The sequence below is a fragment of the Dermacentor albipictus genome, chromosome 9, assembly GCF_038994185.2.
Source record: "Dermacentor albipictus isolate Rhodes 1998 colony chromosome 9, USDA_Dalb.pri_finalv2, whole genome shotgun sequence".
Classification (NCBI taxonomy): Eukaryota; Metazoa; Arthropoda; class Arachnida; order Ixodida; family Ixodidae; genus Dermacentor; species Dermacentor albipictus.
The window spans coordinates 40,725,503-40,738,031 of NC_091829.1; the positions used below are offsets into that span (position 1 = coordinate 40,725,503).

The following is a 12,529-nucleotide window of genomic DNA, read 5'->3' on the forward strand; positions in this document are numbered from 1 at the left end:
CTATATACCACTCGACATACCACACATAAGGACCGAGTTATGCTATGTTCAGACTACGTTCGTAAGGCGCCGATTTTTCGTAACATGCGTAAGCGGAAGCGCAACAAGCGTATGCGTCTAGTTCACACTGCGAACGTAAAGGTACCAACGTGCGCAATTCACGCAAAAATCGTAGGTGAGAGTGTTAAAGGGTCGGCAACATTTACGACTGTTATATTACGACCGTTGCGACACAGCCAATGAGAGATAAGCTTTCGGTTTTCAACAACCGGTGACGACACTTCCGTCCTCCCGCCTGCAGACAGCTCCAAGGAGGTTATATAAAAACTGCTTGGACAGCTCCGGGCGCGGGAAGTGCCATTCCGCCATTCCGTGCGCACGATTAGGTTGGCTGCCTTGCGAGACTTTTTTCAGTTCATCTGGTTTATCCGCCGAGGAAATCGATGGCCGCAGATGCGTGCTCCGAACTTCGATGAGTGGTCTCACTAGGTTTTGTAGGAAGCGGAACTGCTGGGGCGACATGCGCATGAAGTTATGAAACATCGCAGCGTCAACTCGGAGCTTGGCGAAAAGGTTGTGAAAATCGCCGTCTACGGCCCTATCGAGAAATACTTGCCGCACCCAAACCCTTCTGCGTCGCCTCCGTCGTCTTTGGGCGACTGAATACATGACTATAAGTTTGTTTTGAGCGTGAATTTCTTCGATCTCGGCCAGCGATCGCATGTTGACAGGAGTCATATTGGACCGCTGGTGACGTCGATTCTGCAGCTTCAAATTTGATTGGCCTGTTGTAAAAGCCGTAATTTACGCAGCAGTAAATGTGAACAAAGGTGCCGGCTTAACTGCCGTAACGTTTTTTACAGCCGTTACGTTCGATACGAAAGAGCTGTTACGCGCGTTACGACCGTAGTGTGAACATAGCTTTAGTTTTATCCTCGACCTACTTACTTGTTAAAACACCATTTTTTAATCATGTAATCCTCATCCCTCATCACACCTTTAGAGTGAGTTAGCTCAAGACGACCTCTCTGCCTTCTTTCAGATAAGTTCTCTCTCTCTTGTAATCATAAAATGTTCACCATTGTTCAACTTGTATAAAAACATAGCGCAAAATTACAAAACAAGACTACACGGGCCCTGTTTATAGCACTGACAGCCGTTTCCTATGAACAGACAAGGCCCCTCACGCTTCCAAGGTGCCGGATGGTTCTTCACGCAGAGTGGAGTTAAAAGGGCAACTTTCGACGCTGTAGATCATCCTGACCGCTTCGATCCGAGATAAGAATCGGCCCGTGGTCTGCCACGTCTGAATGAGGAAAACAGCGAGGGCTGCCATAGCCGTGCCCTGAAATACAAAAAATAAACATAAGCCAATATCAAGATCTCAGCGAGTGCGATAACACGAATGCGACACTAACGCGAGGTGTCAGTGCTCGGATGCTGTGCACAAGCGCCAGCGGCAGGGACATCTTGATATAACTTGATTAACTAAAGATGAAGAAGTGCTAATTAGTCTGAGTAATTCTATTGCGGTCACTTGATTGGGTAACTATGTTTGGTTTTGCTTGAGATAGATACATCTCTACGACTTGAAAGGAAATTAATCGGACACCGTCTGCCCTGTTTTCACTTGCCCCTGTTTTGATGGTGAGAGTGTGCTAAATGCTACGTAGCCGTATTATTTGCAGATGATTCGCAGCTCCCAAAATTTAGGCTTTTGCTGGTCTAGTCCGTTTTCATTATAAGGATCATTGTCACAATTTCTTGCTTATAATTTTGCACTTGAGATGAATTCGGGCCTTGTTACAGACCATTAATGCTTGCGGTCTCTGTGTGGCATTTTTTTTTTCGTTTTCTGTGTGGCATTGTTTTTATGTTTCTGTTGAGCGCTTCGTCATGTGTGTCGCTTGTTCGGCTAGGCCACATGATCTCTGAACGCAAACATGACGCGCAAACCGCGCGCTGTTTATATATGTAACATTCCTGTGCTCTTATTCAAAGTCCTCGTGTTCTGTCCCTTTGTGCTCAAAGTCGCGCTGCCTTTAATAGTGACAATGAAAGGCAGCGCCTTTGACCAACCTGCCCTACTTTCAGCCTTGTAACCTCTAAAATCCAAACTCGACTTTGAATAGACTTTGTTGTTCATGTCCACTGTTTGCGTCACTATCATCGCCAATTTTTTATATTTTTTATATTTCTCATTCACTCCAGTTCTTCTCCAATGCCTAGTAGCTGATCAGAATTAAGACTCAGCCAGCCGACGATCTATCTATCTATCTATCTATCTATCTATCTATCTATCTATCTATCTATCTATCTATCTATCTATCTATCTATCTATCTATCTATCTATCTATCTATCTATCTATCTATCTATCTATCTATCTATCTATCTATCTATCTATCTATCTATCTATCCATCCATCCATCCATCCATCCATCCATCCATCCATCCATCCATCCATCCATCCATGTATGTATGTATGTATGTATGTATGTATGTATGTATGTATGTATGTATGTATGTATGTATGTATGTATGTATGTATGTATGTATGTATGTATGTATGTATGTATGTATGTATGTATGTATGTATGTATGTATGTATGTATGTATGTATGTATGTATGTATGTATGTATGTATGTATGTATGTATGTATGTATGTATGTATGTATGTATGTATGTATGTATGTATGTATGTATGTATGTATGTATGTATGCATGCACGCACGCACGCATCGCTCGTGTATGTGTGTGACATTAAGTGAAAGCTCGTTAATTCGAACTTCAATAATTCGAATTTATGGATAATTCGAACTGTACGATTTGGTCCGGCCAAGCTCCACAGAAGTCTATGTATAAAAAAGTCCGTTAATTCGAACTCGAGAAGGTTCCCTCACGGATAATTCGAACTACGCTCGCCTGGCACACGGCCAGAGAAACGCGCCTACTGCCTACACACAAGGCTGTATTGCCTCCTAAACGGAGAGAACGGCGAGAGAAGGCAAAATCGGAAAAAAATCTAACCGACGCGGCGTCAGCCAGAAGGCAGCGGCGGCTGCCGCCTCTCCGTTCTACGTAACCACCGAGACTTCTTGCCCGTTGCGAATCTCGGAGGCTTTGCAAATCTTGTACAGCTGCTAATGTTGTGCGGAGATGGCACGGAAAGCGCCAAAACACAGCGAATCAAGTACGTCGCAGCTGCGCTTGCAATCAAGAACCAACGAATCAGGGCCTTCGCCACCTTCACATGTTCGGCGTCTTTGTCTCGGCAGTCTTTATCGGTTGTGTACCTCTGTTTTCAGCTTAGGAGGTATCGGCCGTCGCGATTCATTGTGATGGTGTTAAGCCTAGGATAACGTTCGTTTCTGTGGACATCGGTGGTGTGGCACAGTAGGACCCAGAGCTTCGACTTGAAGATGGCGTGTGCCCGCGGCACACGCCATCACTTTCTGACACGCCAAATTTCTGACATTCCCTACTGCTTCCAAATCGCAGTGTACTGTTGCTCTCCTTCACTTTCGTTAGTTCGAACTTTCGTTAATTCGAACTGAAGCGGCTTCCCCTTGCGGTTCGAATTAACGAGCTTTTACTGTATATTATATGACACGGTATATAGCCGACGTCACTTCGTGCCTTGTCCCAAAATGTAACACTGATGCAAAACATGTGAGGGAAAAAGCACGACTAGAGTGATGCTCTAACGGTCGTGCTTACCCTGGCATTTGCCCAAGGAAACAAGAAGGCGAGAATCATGATTCCGGCGAAGGGTCCCGACGCCGCTGAGTAGAGCGAGATGCAGAACTGCAGGGCGGGTACGATGCAGAAAAGCAGAGACGTAAGTTCAGATTTCACATTCGCTCGCTTTTTTTTTTTTCATGAAAGACTAGACATGCTACAAGATCAAAGGAAACAGTCCTTCCCGCTGCAGGAATAAACGCTTCACTGTTAATTCTTGAACCGCCGTGGAGTTTACGCGGCTATGGCGCGCTGCAGCTCTCCGATGTCGCCAGGGCGAGCCTCAGCGGTGAGGGCCGCTTTAAAAACAATAATTAAACCTGCAAACTCAAGAAAGTTTTACATATTCACGTGTAAGGTGTGAAAGGACGGCGGCAACGAAGGAAAAATAGATGCCAGAGTGCTACTGCCAACTACATTGCCGATCACATTGTGTCCCTCGGATCAATGTGGTTAGATGAAAGTGACACACTGGGTCTCCTATTCTGTCTCCGTGTCGTCTGGCTTTCGCACCTTGTGCAAGGTTGTTAAAATCGGGCTGAAGCGTTCAAACGCGGCGTATGTGACAATCCTCCCCCCGCGCTGCTTTCGAAAGTTTCAGTCAATCGGTAAATGCCCTGCTCTTTGTTATCGTATTTCTTTCATCGGGTGCCATTTCGAATATTAAATGTTGTTGAACAGAAGGGGACAAAAGCTGAGAGGTTCTCAACGGTATGAAATAATGAATGCACGACAAAAGAATCACTCACTCACTCACTCACTCACTCACTCACTCACTCACTCACTCACTCACTCACTCACTCACTCACTCACTCACTCACTCACTCACTCACTCACTCACTCACACAATCAATCAATCAATCAATCAATCAATCAATCAATCAATCAATCAATCAATCAATCAATCAATCAATCAATCAATCAATCAATCAATCAATCAATCAATCAAAACAAAAGAGCAAGAAAACATCTGCAAGCGCGCAACCAACGTTTTGTGTAAGTCACCAGGGGAATTCATTGCGTACGTTGTGCCATTCTTGTCCAGCTTGGTGATTGTGCGCTGCAAACCTAAGCTCGCGTATTCTCGTGTGACAAGCGTGTTGCTGGTGCACAGCATTGCATGCTAAGTACTGCCTGTTATTGACACTTATCCTTGCGGCAGATCCAGCGTAAGGAACCGCAAGGCCGAGGAGGGTCATCACCGTGCCGCTTGTCGCAGCTGTACATGTAAACAGTGACTAAATATCGTAAGTATGGCCAAAAGAGGGAATTTACACGAAGCTATATTTTAGCGCGGTGCCAAACTTGATGCCGTCTATTGATATACATGTAAAACGCAGAAACGCTTTCATGAAGCAATCCCTGGACTAATTTGAAAGATTTTTTTTTCATTTGCCAGAGAAAGTTGAAACATTTGCATCGTGCATTTCATGGTAATGGAATTAAATGTTAACAAATGTCAATTCATGCGTGTATTTAGAAGTACCGATGAACCACCTGTGTACTCCCTTAATAACGCGCCATTAGATTTGGTAACAATTTACAAGTACCTTGGCTTTGAACGCCTAAATTGAACGCCTAAATAAAAACTTCGCTTCGAACAGTCACCAGATTTTGACTTTGCCCTCTAAATGCAATATACATTACCAAATTTGGTAAAGTGGTTGCCGAGAGATACGATTTTTCCGTTCCCATTGGGATCCTCCAAGCTAACGCTTGATCTTAAAGGGGCACTAAAGTCAAATGTTAAGTCAAGCTAAAGGGATAGATTAATGCTCGAGAACTTCTAACGCGTCAGTATTAGAGTGAGCAGAGCTTAAGTAATCGAGAAATTAAGGTAGATACGGGACACGAGACTCCCCCGGGACATACAAGTACTGGCCCGATGACGTAGGCTCCTCTTATAAGTGGGAGACGCCGACTCCGTGAGAGCCCAAAGCTCTCGTGGCCTGCAGGACCTCGAATAAAGCAGTTTAGTAGAGTAGTTTGCTAGGCAGTTGGTGCATGGTGAACGTATAATCGTTTCCAGCAAGTACGGACGCGAACACAAGTAAGCGTTGTAACCAGCGTTGTCCTGTCCGTTTTTACTTATTTGTGCTCGCGTCCGTACTTCCTGGAAACCATTATACGTTCACCTCGAATAAAGTTGATTTCATTCCTTTTTTCCTGTCAGCAGTACTCAACCACTCGTATTAAAAAAAAAGGGTCATTGCATTGGATTATATTACGGAAGGAACTGCTACTTGTCTAGTTCTATTTGATTTCTAGAAAAAAAAAAGTCATTGACGTAATCCTTGACCGCGACGCGGGTGGTCCAGAGGTTTCGTTTTTCGCTCGACTCAGCGTTGCCCGCGCTTTCGCGTTTCCGTAGTTTCCTTATCGCGCAGTGCTGCGCTGGTTTTACTAGCTAGTGCAACTCACACAAACTTCAAGCAGCAGACAATTCTAGGTACCCGCTGTGGTTGCTCAGTGGCTATGGTGTTGGACTGCTGAGCACGTGGTCGCGGGATCGAATCCCGGCCACGGCGGCCGCATATCGGTGCGGGCGAAATGCGAAAAGACCCGTGTACTTAGATTTAGGTGCATGTTAAAGAACCCCTAGTTGGTCGAAATTTCCGGAGTCCTCCACTACGGCGTGCCTCAAAATCAGAAAGTGGTTTTGGCACGTAAAAACCCATAATTTAATTCTTTCTTAAAGTATTTCAGGCCTACGTGATGTTGCGGGATGCCCGAACGGTCCACGCCACTTGACCGAGCGCAGCTGCAGCTGCGAATCCAATGCTTTGTCTTGGCTCGGTTTCTCTATGACCGCGCTTTTTCGTTTTGCGTAAAGAACTATAGCGCCGTCTGCCGGGCGTAGTTTTACTCAGCGCTGCGATTAACGAGACTAAAGGCTGTTTCACATGCTGCGACTGCAACGACGAAAATCGGTGCTGTCGCACGCGTCGCAATGCGATTTTTAGAGGGCTCATTTCACATGATTGCGATTTCAACAATGCGACTGGTGCGACGCCCACGGTTGCTTAGTGCCTGGTTTCGTGGCACACGCTGCATAATTCTTTTATTGTAGTGAATAAAACGTTTACAGTATAATATTATTGACTTCTCTTGATTAGAAGCAAATAATATGTACGTGTACTAATTTAAAAACGTTAGTTAAGATTTGTCTTGGGGTGCGCGACGGCGGTTTCTCTAGTTCAGTGCGACATCGCGCACTTGAAACAGCTGTTCGCAGGTGATTCAGCGCTGTGTGTTGTCTTATCTACCTTCTACGGCCGTTTCGTTCTGCCTGCGCTACAACAACCTACAAGATGACCTATCGACAAGTTAATATAGCTACCCTCACCGTATATGCAGTATTCGGAATTCGGCTGCCACGAAGTTGTCGTGTCAGCCCAACAAGATCCTCGCGCTACCCGTGCTCGGCGTCAGCTTCTGGAGAAAGGATGCGTGTATATTGCCTGTCATTGCGCATATGTGGTGCCTTCTCCTAGCCATATTCTTACGACAAACGCAACAAGAAGCACCAACCCGAACGCCCGCGTGTGCCCCTGAACGAAGCCTCAAACGATCTGTGTGATTACGACGTGGAATGAAAATTGTGTTGTGAAATTCAACCTTAGCGCTAGCCTGGTTCGTCCATCGCCGTGCTTATCAATACCAAGACCATAACAATACGCGCTATTCATAATGCAGGATCGTAGGCCCACGGCAGGCGCACTTGCCGTAGAATTTTTCAGCTTTCTGCTCAGCCTCGCACGCCTCTCACGGTTAGCCTGTTTTGTGGAAATAAACATTATTATATTATTAATGTTATTAGTTATTATAGTTTCTTCACTGTAATTTATAGCAATCATCCAGATTTCTTAAGCTAGTTATGCATTTAACCTGTGTTAGATCAACATTGTTACGACATGCTTATGGGAGTCATTTCAAACTAGATTGCTCAGCCACTGAGAGTACAAATGCCAGCCTCAATGTTTATTCGAATTTGGTATTCCTAAACAGATTATATTGGCAGAATTTTATGCCTGCTTGCATTTCCTGCAATTCAATGTTCAGAGCTGGAAAAACTGATTCCTTTTCTTGCTGTCGAAAGGCTGCTTCAATGTCGATAGCAAGTTTTAATTATTCATTTCGAAAGTGTTAAGCAATGACTATATGTCTGAGCTTATCAATGCATTTTTGTTCCGCGAACACAACTAAGTTTTCTCTCTCCCTCTCATTGACAGCTATGGAATGAAACCGTTCACTTTCATAAGTATCAGGATGCAAACATTCTGGAGTTTCTCCTGAGCATTTTTCTGCATCCTATAGTGTGCATGTTTGTATCAAGTTCTCGTGTTACAATCGCAGTGATCTACACATATTGTTATATTGCAACAAACAAATTTATTTCACTTTGTTTTCAAATCTACAATGTGGCCATGCAGTAACGACTGCATTAATAAGCAAAAAAGAAAACTGCAGATTCAGTGTACGTGTTGGAATCTATGCGAAGTGAAGTTTTTGTCAAGTGGTCAATTAAATGCTGTTAAAGTAACTGCGATATATACAATTTGTCTTATATTAAACAATTCAACATGTCATCTTTTGCAAGGTTTGCTTATGCACCGCATAGGTCACAACCTTAATGCCATGTAATCTTTATGCATTACACTGTTCACAAACCATACCGAAATGCAAACGGCAGTTAATCTAGATGCACGCTGCGAGACATCAACGCAGTGATGTTTGTTCAGCAAGGAATGGTGCGAGGTGTATGCAGATGAATGAATGACGTGCTTATGTACTTATTTATTTATATACCTCACAGGCTGCAAGGTTGGATTATTATGCAAGGGGGAATAAAAAAGTTGTTACAAAGGGAAGAAGGGCACAACATTAAGAAAAAAAACCAGCAAAAAAAGCAGTACCAATACATTGCATCAACTAGCCCAACGTGTTTTACTGGCACAGCATTATACAATACTTAACAAACAATAACAGAAAAAGTTACTGCCCATGCACCCTGTACAGATGCTAAACCAGCGAAGCTCAAATGTGCAGCCCCGGTGTTTATCACTGGGTTAATTCCAATGGTTTATTCAAGTCTTTCTATATTATTGGTTATGTCTGTGTTTCTTAATGAGGTTATGCACATGTTTGGCTTGGGTTTATCACACTGTTTATTTGGAATGCCACACATTGCACTTTGCAACATCACCATCATGGAAAGTGCAATGAGTGGTTCATTGTGTTAATCCAGCGGGTCCATCAAAGTCTTTCTGAATTATGTTACGCACTTGTGTTTTGTAATGCGTTAATCATAATGTTTATGACTCGGTTATGCACTGTAGTTACGAAGTGACACACCGGGGCTGCACATTTCATTTAATTAAATACAGGGACACATTTTTGAACCAATTGGGAAGTCGGAGAGAGACTGCTGCACGCGCGCTCTGCTGCTAAAGAGAAACGTCACTATCGGTTCAGCCAATGGCCCACCACACCTCTGCTGTGAGATGATAATGACATCATGATTTTGTCTTAACCCCATCCCCCTCTGTGTCCCTTCCCTGCAATAATATACAGCTAAATGTATGTTTGAAATGCATAAGCATTTCTATGTCTAACCAACAAGAAATGTCTCCGTCCATCATGCAAGATGAATGCAATGGCTCATACCCCTACACTAGGGTTTTTGGGATCGGACCATGAGTGTTTCGCCTAGGCATACACAGCATCACTGTAAAAAGAATGAACACCTTTTTGCTAGAGACCAAGACAATCATGAGGTGTATTAACAAATGAAAGTTTATTGAACATGCCGAGTAAATGCTGTTTGACAAGCAATAAATCGAATTTACACAAAAAGCAGAAGCAAGATCTGATGTGTGTCCATACAGATCCCAACAGGAAACGCATCCATCTCTGAAAGTGTAACAGCGTCCATGCTGACACAAGATTCTCCCAGTGTATTTGCATCTACAGCATCCATAATTTCTCTAGGCAGCCGATCTCCATAGAATGCTAGCTTGTTCCTCTACAATGCACTCTCCACATCTGAATGTGCATTGTAGAGGAAGAAGCTAGCATTCTGTGCAGATCGGCTGCCTAGAGAAATTACGGAAGCTGCAGATCTAAACATGCTGGGTTAATCTTGTCATCACGGCCTCCGTTAGAAATGGATGCATTTCCTGTCAGGAAACGCACATGAATTTTTGCTTCTCCTTTTTGTGCTTGTCAGCGAGCATTAACTCGGTGTGTACATTAAACTTTTGATTGTTAGATCACCTCGGTTTTCTTGTTTGTCCTGTGTGTTCTCTGGTGCCATTTGCAGCCAGGCTATTCGTTTTTTTTAGACTGCAACAAGTCACTTTAATGGCCCTCATGAGACCTTATAAAATCTTTTATTTGGCCAATGTAGCAAGAACGTACAGTGTGAAGCAGTAAGAACAGGTTATGCTAACTTCTAATTAAAAGGTTTATTGTGAAAATGCAATGATCTATAAAGGTTACCACAAAGTAGTACAACAATAAAACCTGATAAAGACTAGTGCTTGATGAAACCAAACATAAAAGCAGGAAAGGGAGAAAATACATATAGATATACAAGTCCAGGGAAAAAAAAACATTGTGATCACCAAGTGTGCATGTGGCTACCTTCCAGGAAACTCATTTTTTTCCCAATGGCATGGAACTAGAACGATGTGCTTGCATAAGCAAGCTATCAGTCTGTCTATTGGAATAACAACAGTGTTTCTTGAAAGGTGCTGGCATGCAGGATTGGCAATTGTAATGATTTTTTCCTGCACTTGGAATTTTTCTCTGTTTTCTTTCTGTAGCATTTTTATTTATGTTTGGCTGCATCAAGCACCAATTTTTATCTATCTTTCAAAGATGTCTTTATTTTTCTGGGGAAAACTCGGGGAAGGCAGGAGATGGAAATTCAAGACGATGAGCAACATGAGAACAAGGTGAAAGTAGGAGCCAACGTTTCCAAACGTGGACCTTGGAGAAGACAAGTCCACTAGTCAAGACGTTGGCTCCTGCTTTCACCTTGTTCTTGTTTTGCTCGTCGTCCTTTCTTTTTCTGGTAATTTGTATAACTCGCCACATTTTTACAAATGAACCTCAGTTGAAAGTTCGTCCTCATCCATATCTAGTGTCATCCTGTTGATACTGCTTCATGCTATGCACTCTTGCAACATTTGTGTGCGTGTGTGTGCACACATGTGGATTTGGATGTGAGATCGGGTCCTTGGGCAGACGTATCATTCTTCTCCTGTGCAGCCTTATGAATTCATTAACTATAGTGCAACAGAAATGCAATGGACAGGAACGAAGTGAACACACAGAGCGCTTCGTTCTTGTCTGTTGTCTATCTGTTGCACTTTAGTTAATTATGAATACACACAAACTCTAGTTTTCAGTTATTATGTCAGGCTTACAAGCCCGCTTGTGTCCTGGAATATTTGCATGGCTATGTATCCTGTAATTTAATTTCTGGTCATGTGCTTGCAAGTTGCGTGTCAATCTCCTGATTTTCCTGACAATCTTGTGTGATGTGCAGGCCCAGACAGTTTCTGGTGAATCCATGCAGGGTGTTGTGCAGGGTGTAATCTGCACTACAAGTGCTGCTTTGATTGCTTTCAGTTCAGCTTTTCTAGGTGTAGGATGACCTGGAATGGTACTCACTTATATGGGGTTTAGTTTTATGTAGTCTCATACTACTGTTACACTGCTATTGCCAGATCAGTGTACTATATGTGCCTTATGTTTGCTTGCATCTTCATGATTAGCAACCTCCCCTGTGGTTTTGGCAGTTGCATATAGTCTCCTGGCCTAATTGTTTACCCCCATATTCCACGGTATGCGCCTGTTGTGTTTCAAGTTCAGGTACTCCCGAGGTTGTGTTTCTGAAGGGAGGAGTAGTCGTGTTTGCATCTCATATGCTAGCTGGCATAGCATCTTGGTACGAGGTTCTGAGCTCTTGAGACAAAGAATTTGTGCTGCAGGCAGCAATTCTACTCTGTCTAGGTGCTTGTTCGTTGGCTCTTTCTCATAGAGGTCTTCAAGCATGGTACAGTTGGAAAGACCTGTTATTACTACCCGATGCCTGTATTCGATGAGTTGTCTTTTTTGTGTGCTGCAGGTAATTCATACCGTACCATACCTAGGACACAAGCAAAGCATCTGCAATTTTCTATAGTATCCACTCGTCCACCCCCATTACTTGGAGATTATTCTTTTCACCAGGTGTGGAAGTTGCGTCCAGGCATTGCATAATTGTTTCACCCACGTGCTGGCTCTGCCGTCATGGGCTTACACTTGCTGAGGATTTGTGGACGTTGACTTGCGGGCATACTTGTCCAGCTATGTGGATCACAATGTGCAATCTGAGGTAGTTCTTGATTCTAGTCTTTCTTTTTTTTCTGACGTCGATATGAGCTGATCGACTTATCAGAAAGCGAGAGGCCAGACTGGCCAAGAAAGTCTGCAGTGTTGTCGAGGGCTTGTTGCATCATTCTTGATTTCTGTATAAGATAGCTTTCCCATAGACTGTAATACGCCATAGGCTGTAGTGTTTCTTGTAGTATGCCCGTGTTGTTGGTGTGTGTGGGCCAAATGTACCTCCAACTCTGACCTGGAATTTTCTGTCTTGCAGAAAGTTACTGTTTAAGTGCTGTACCAGAAATTTTTTTTGCTCATCGTTCCTCTTATTAGAGCAGCATAAGGTACTGCTGTTAAAGGCCACTTCACTCTTTCCTAAGCGGTATTACACAATGTCCTGCGATAAAGTTTCT

At 43.5% G+C, this 12,529-nt stretch overlaps 1 protein-coding gene across 2 annotated transcripts in view; it reads right to left on the reverse strand.

Annotated features, from left to right (window-relative positions):
• Positions 1–12,529, reverse strand: part of LOC135916511 (sodium-coupled monocarboxylate transporter 2-like) — a 64,630-nt gene that overhangs the window by 5,770 nt on the left and 46,331 nt on the right. For both annotated transcript variants that reach the window (XM_070525362.1, XM_070525363.1), the window contains exons 9-10: positions 3,720–3,806; positions 1,188–1,345 (exon numbers count right to left, since the gene is read on the reverse strand). In XM_070525362.1, coding sequence (XP_070381463.1) covers positions 1,188–1,345; positions 3,720–3,806 — 245 coding nt within the window. The remainder of the gene's footprint in view (positions 1–1,187; positions 1,346–3,719; positions 3,807–12,529) is intronic.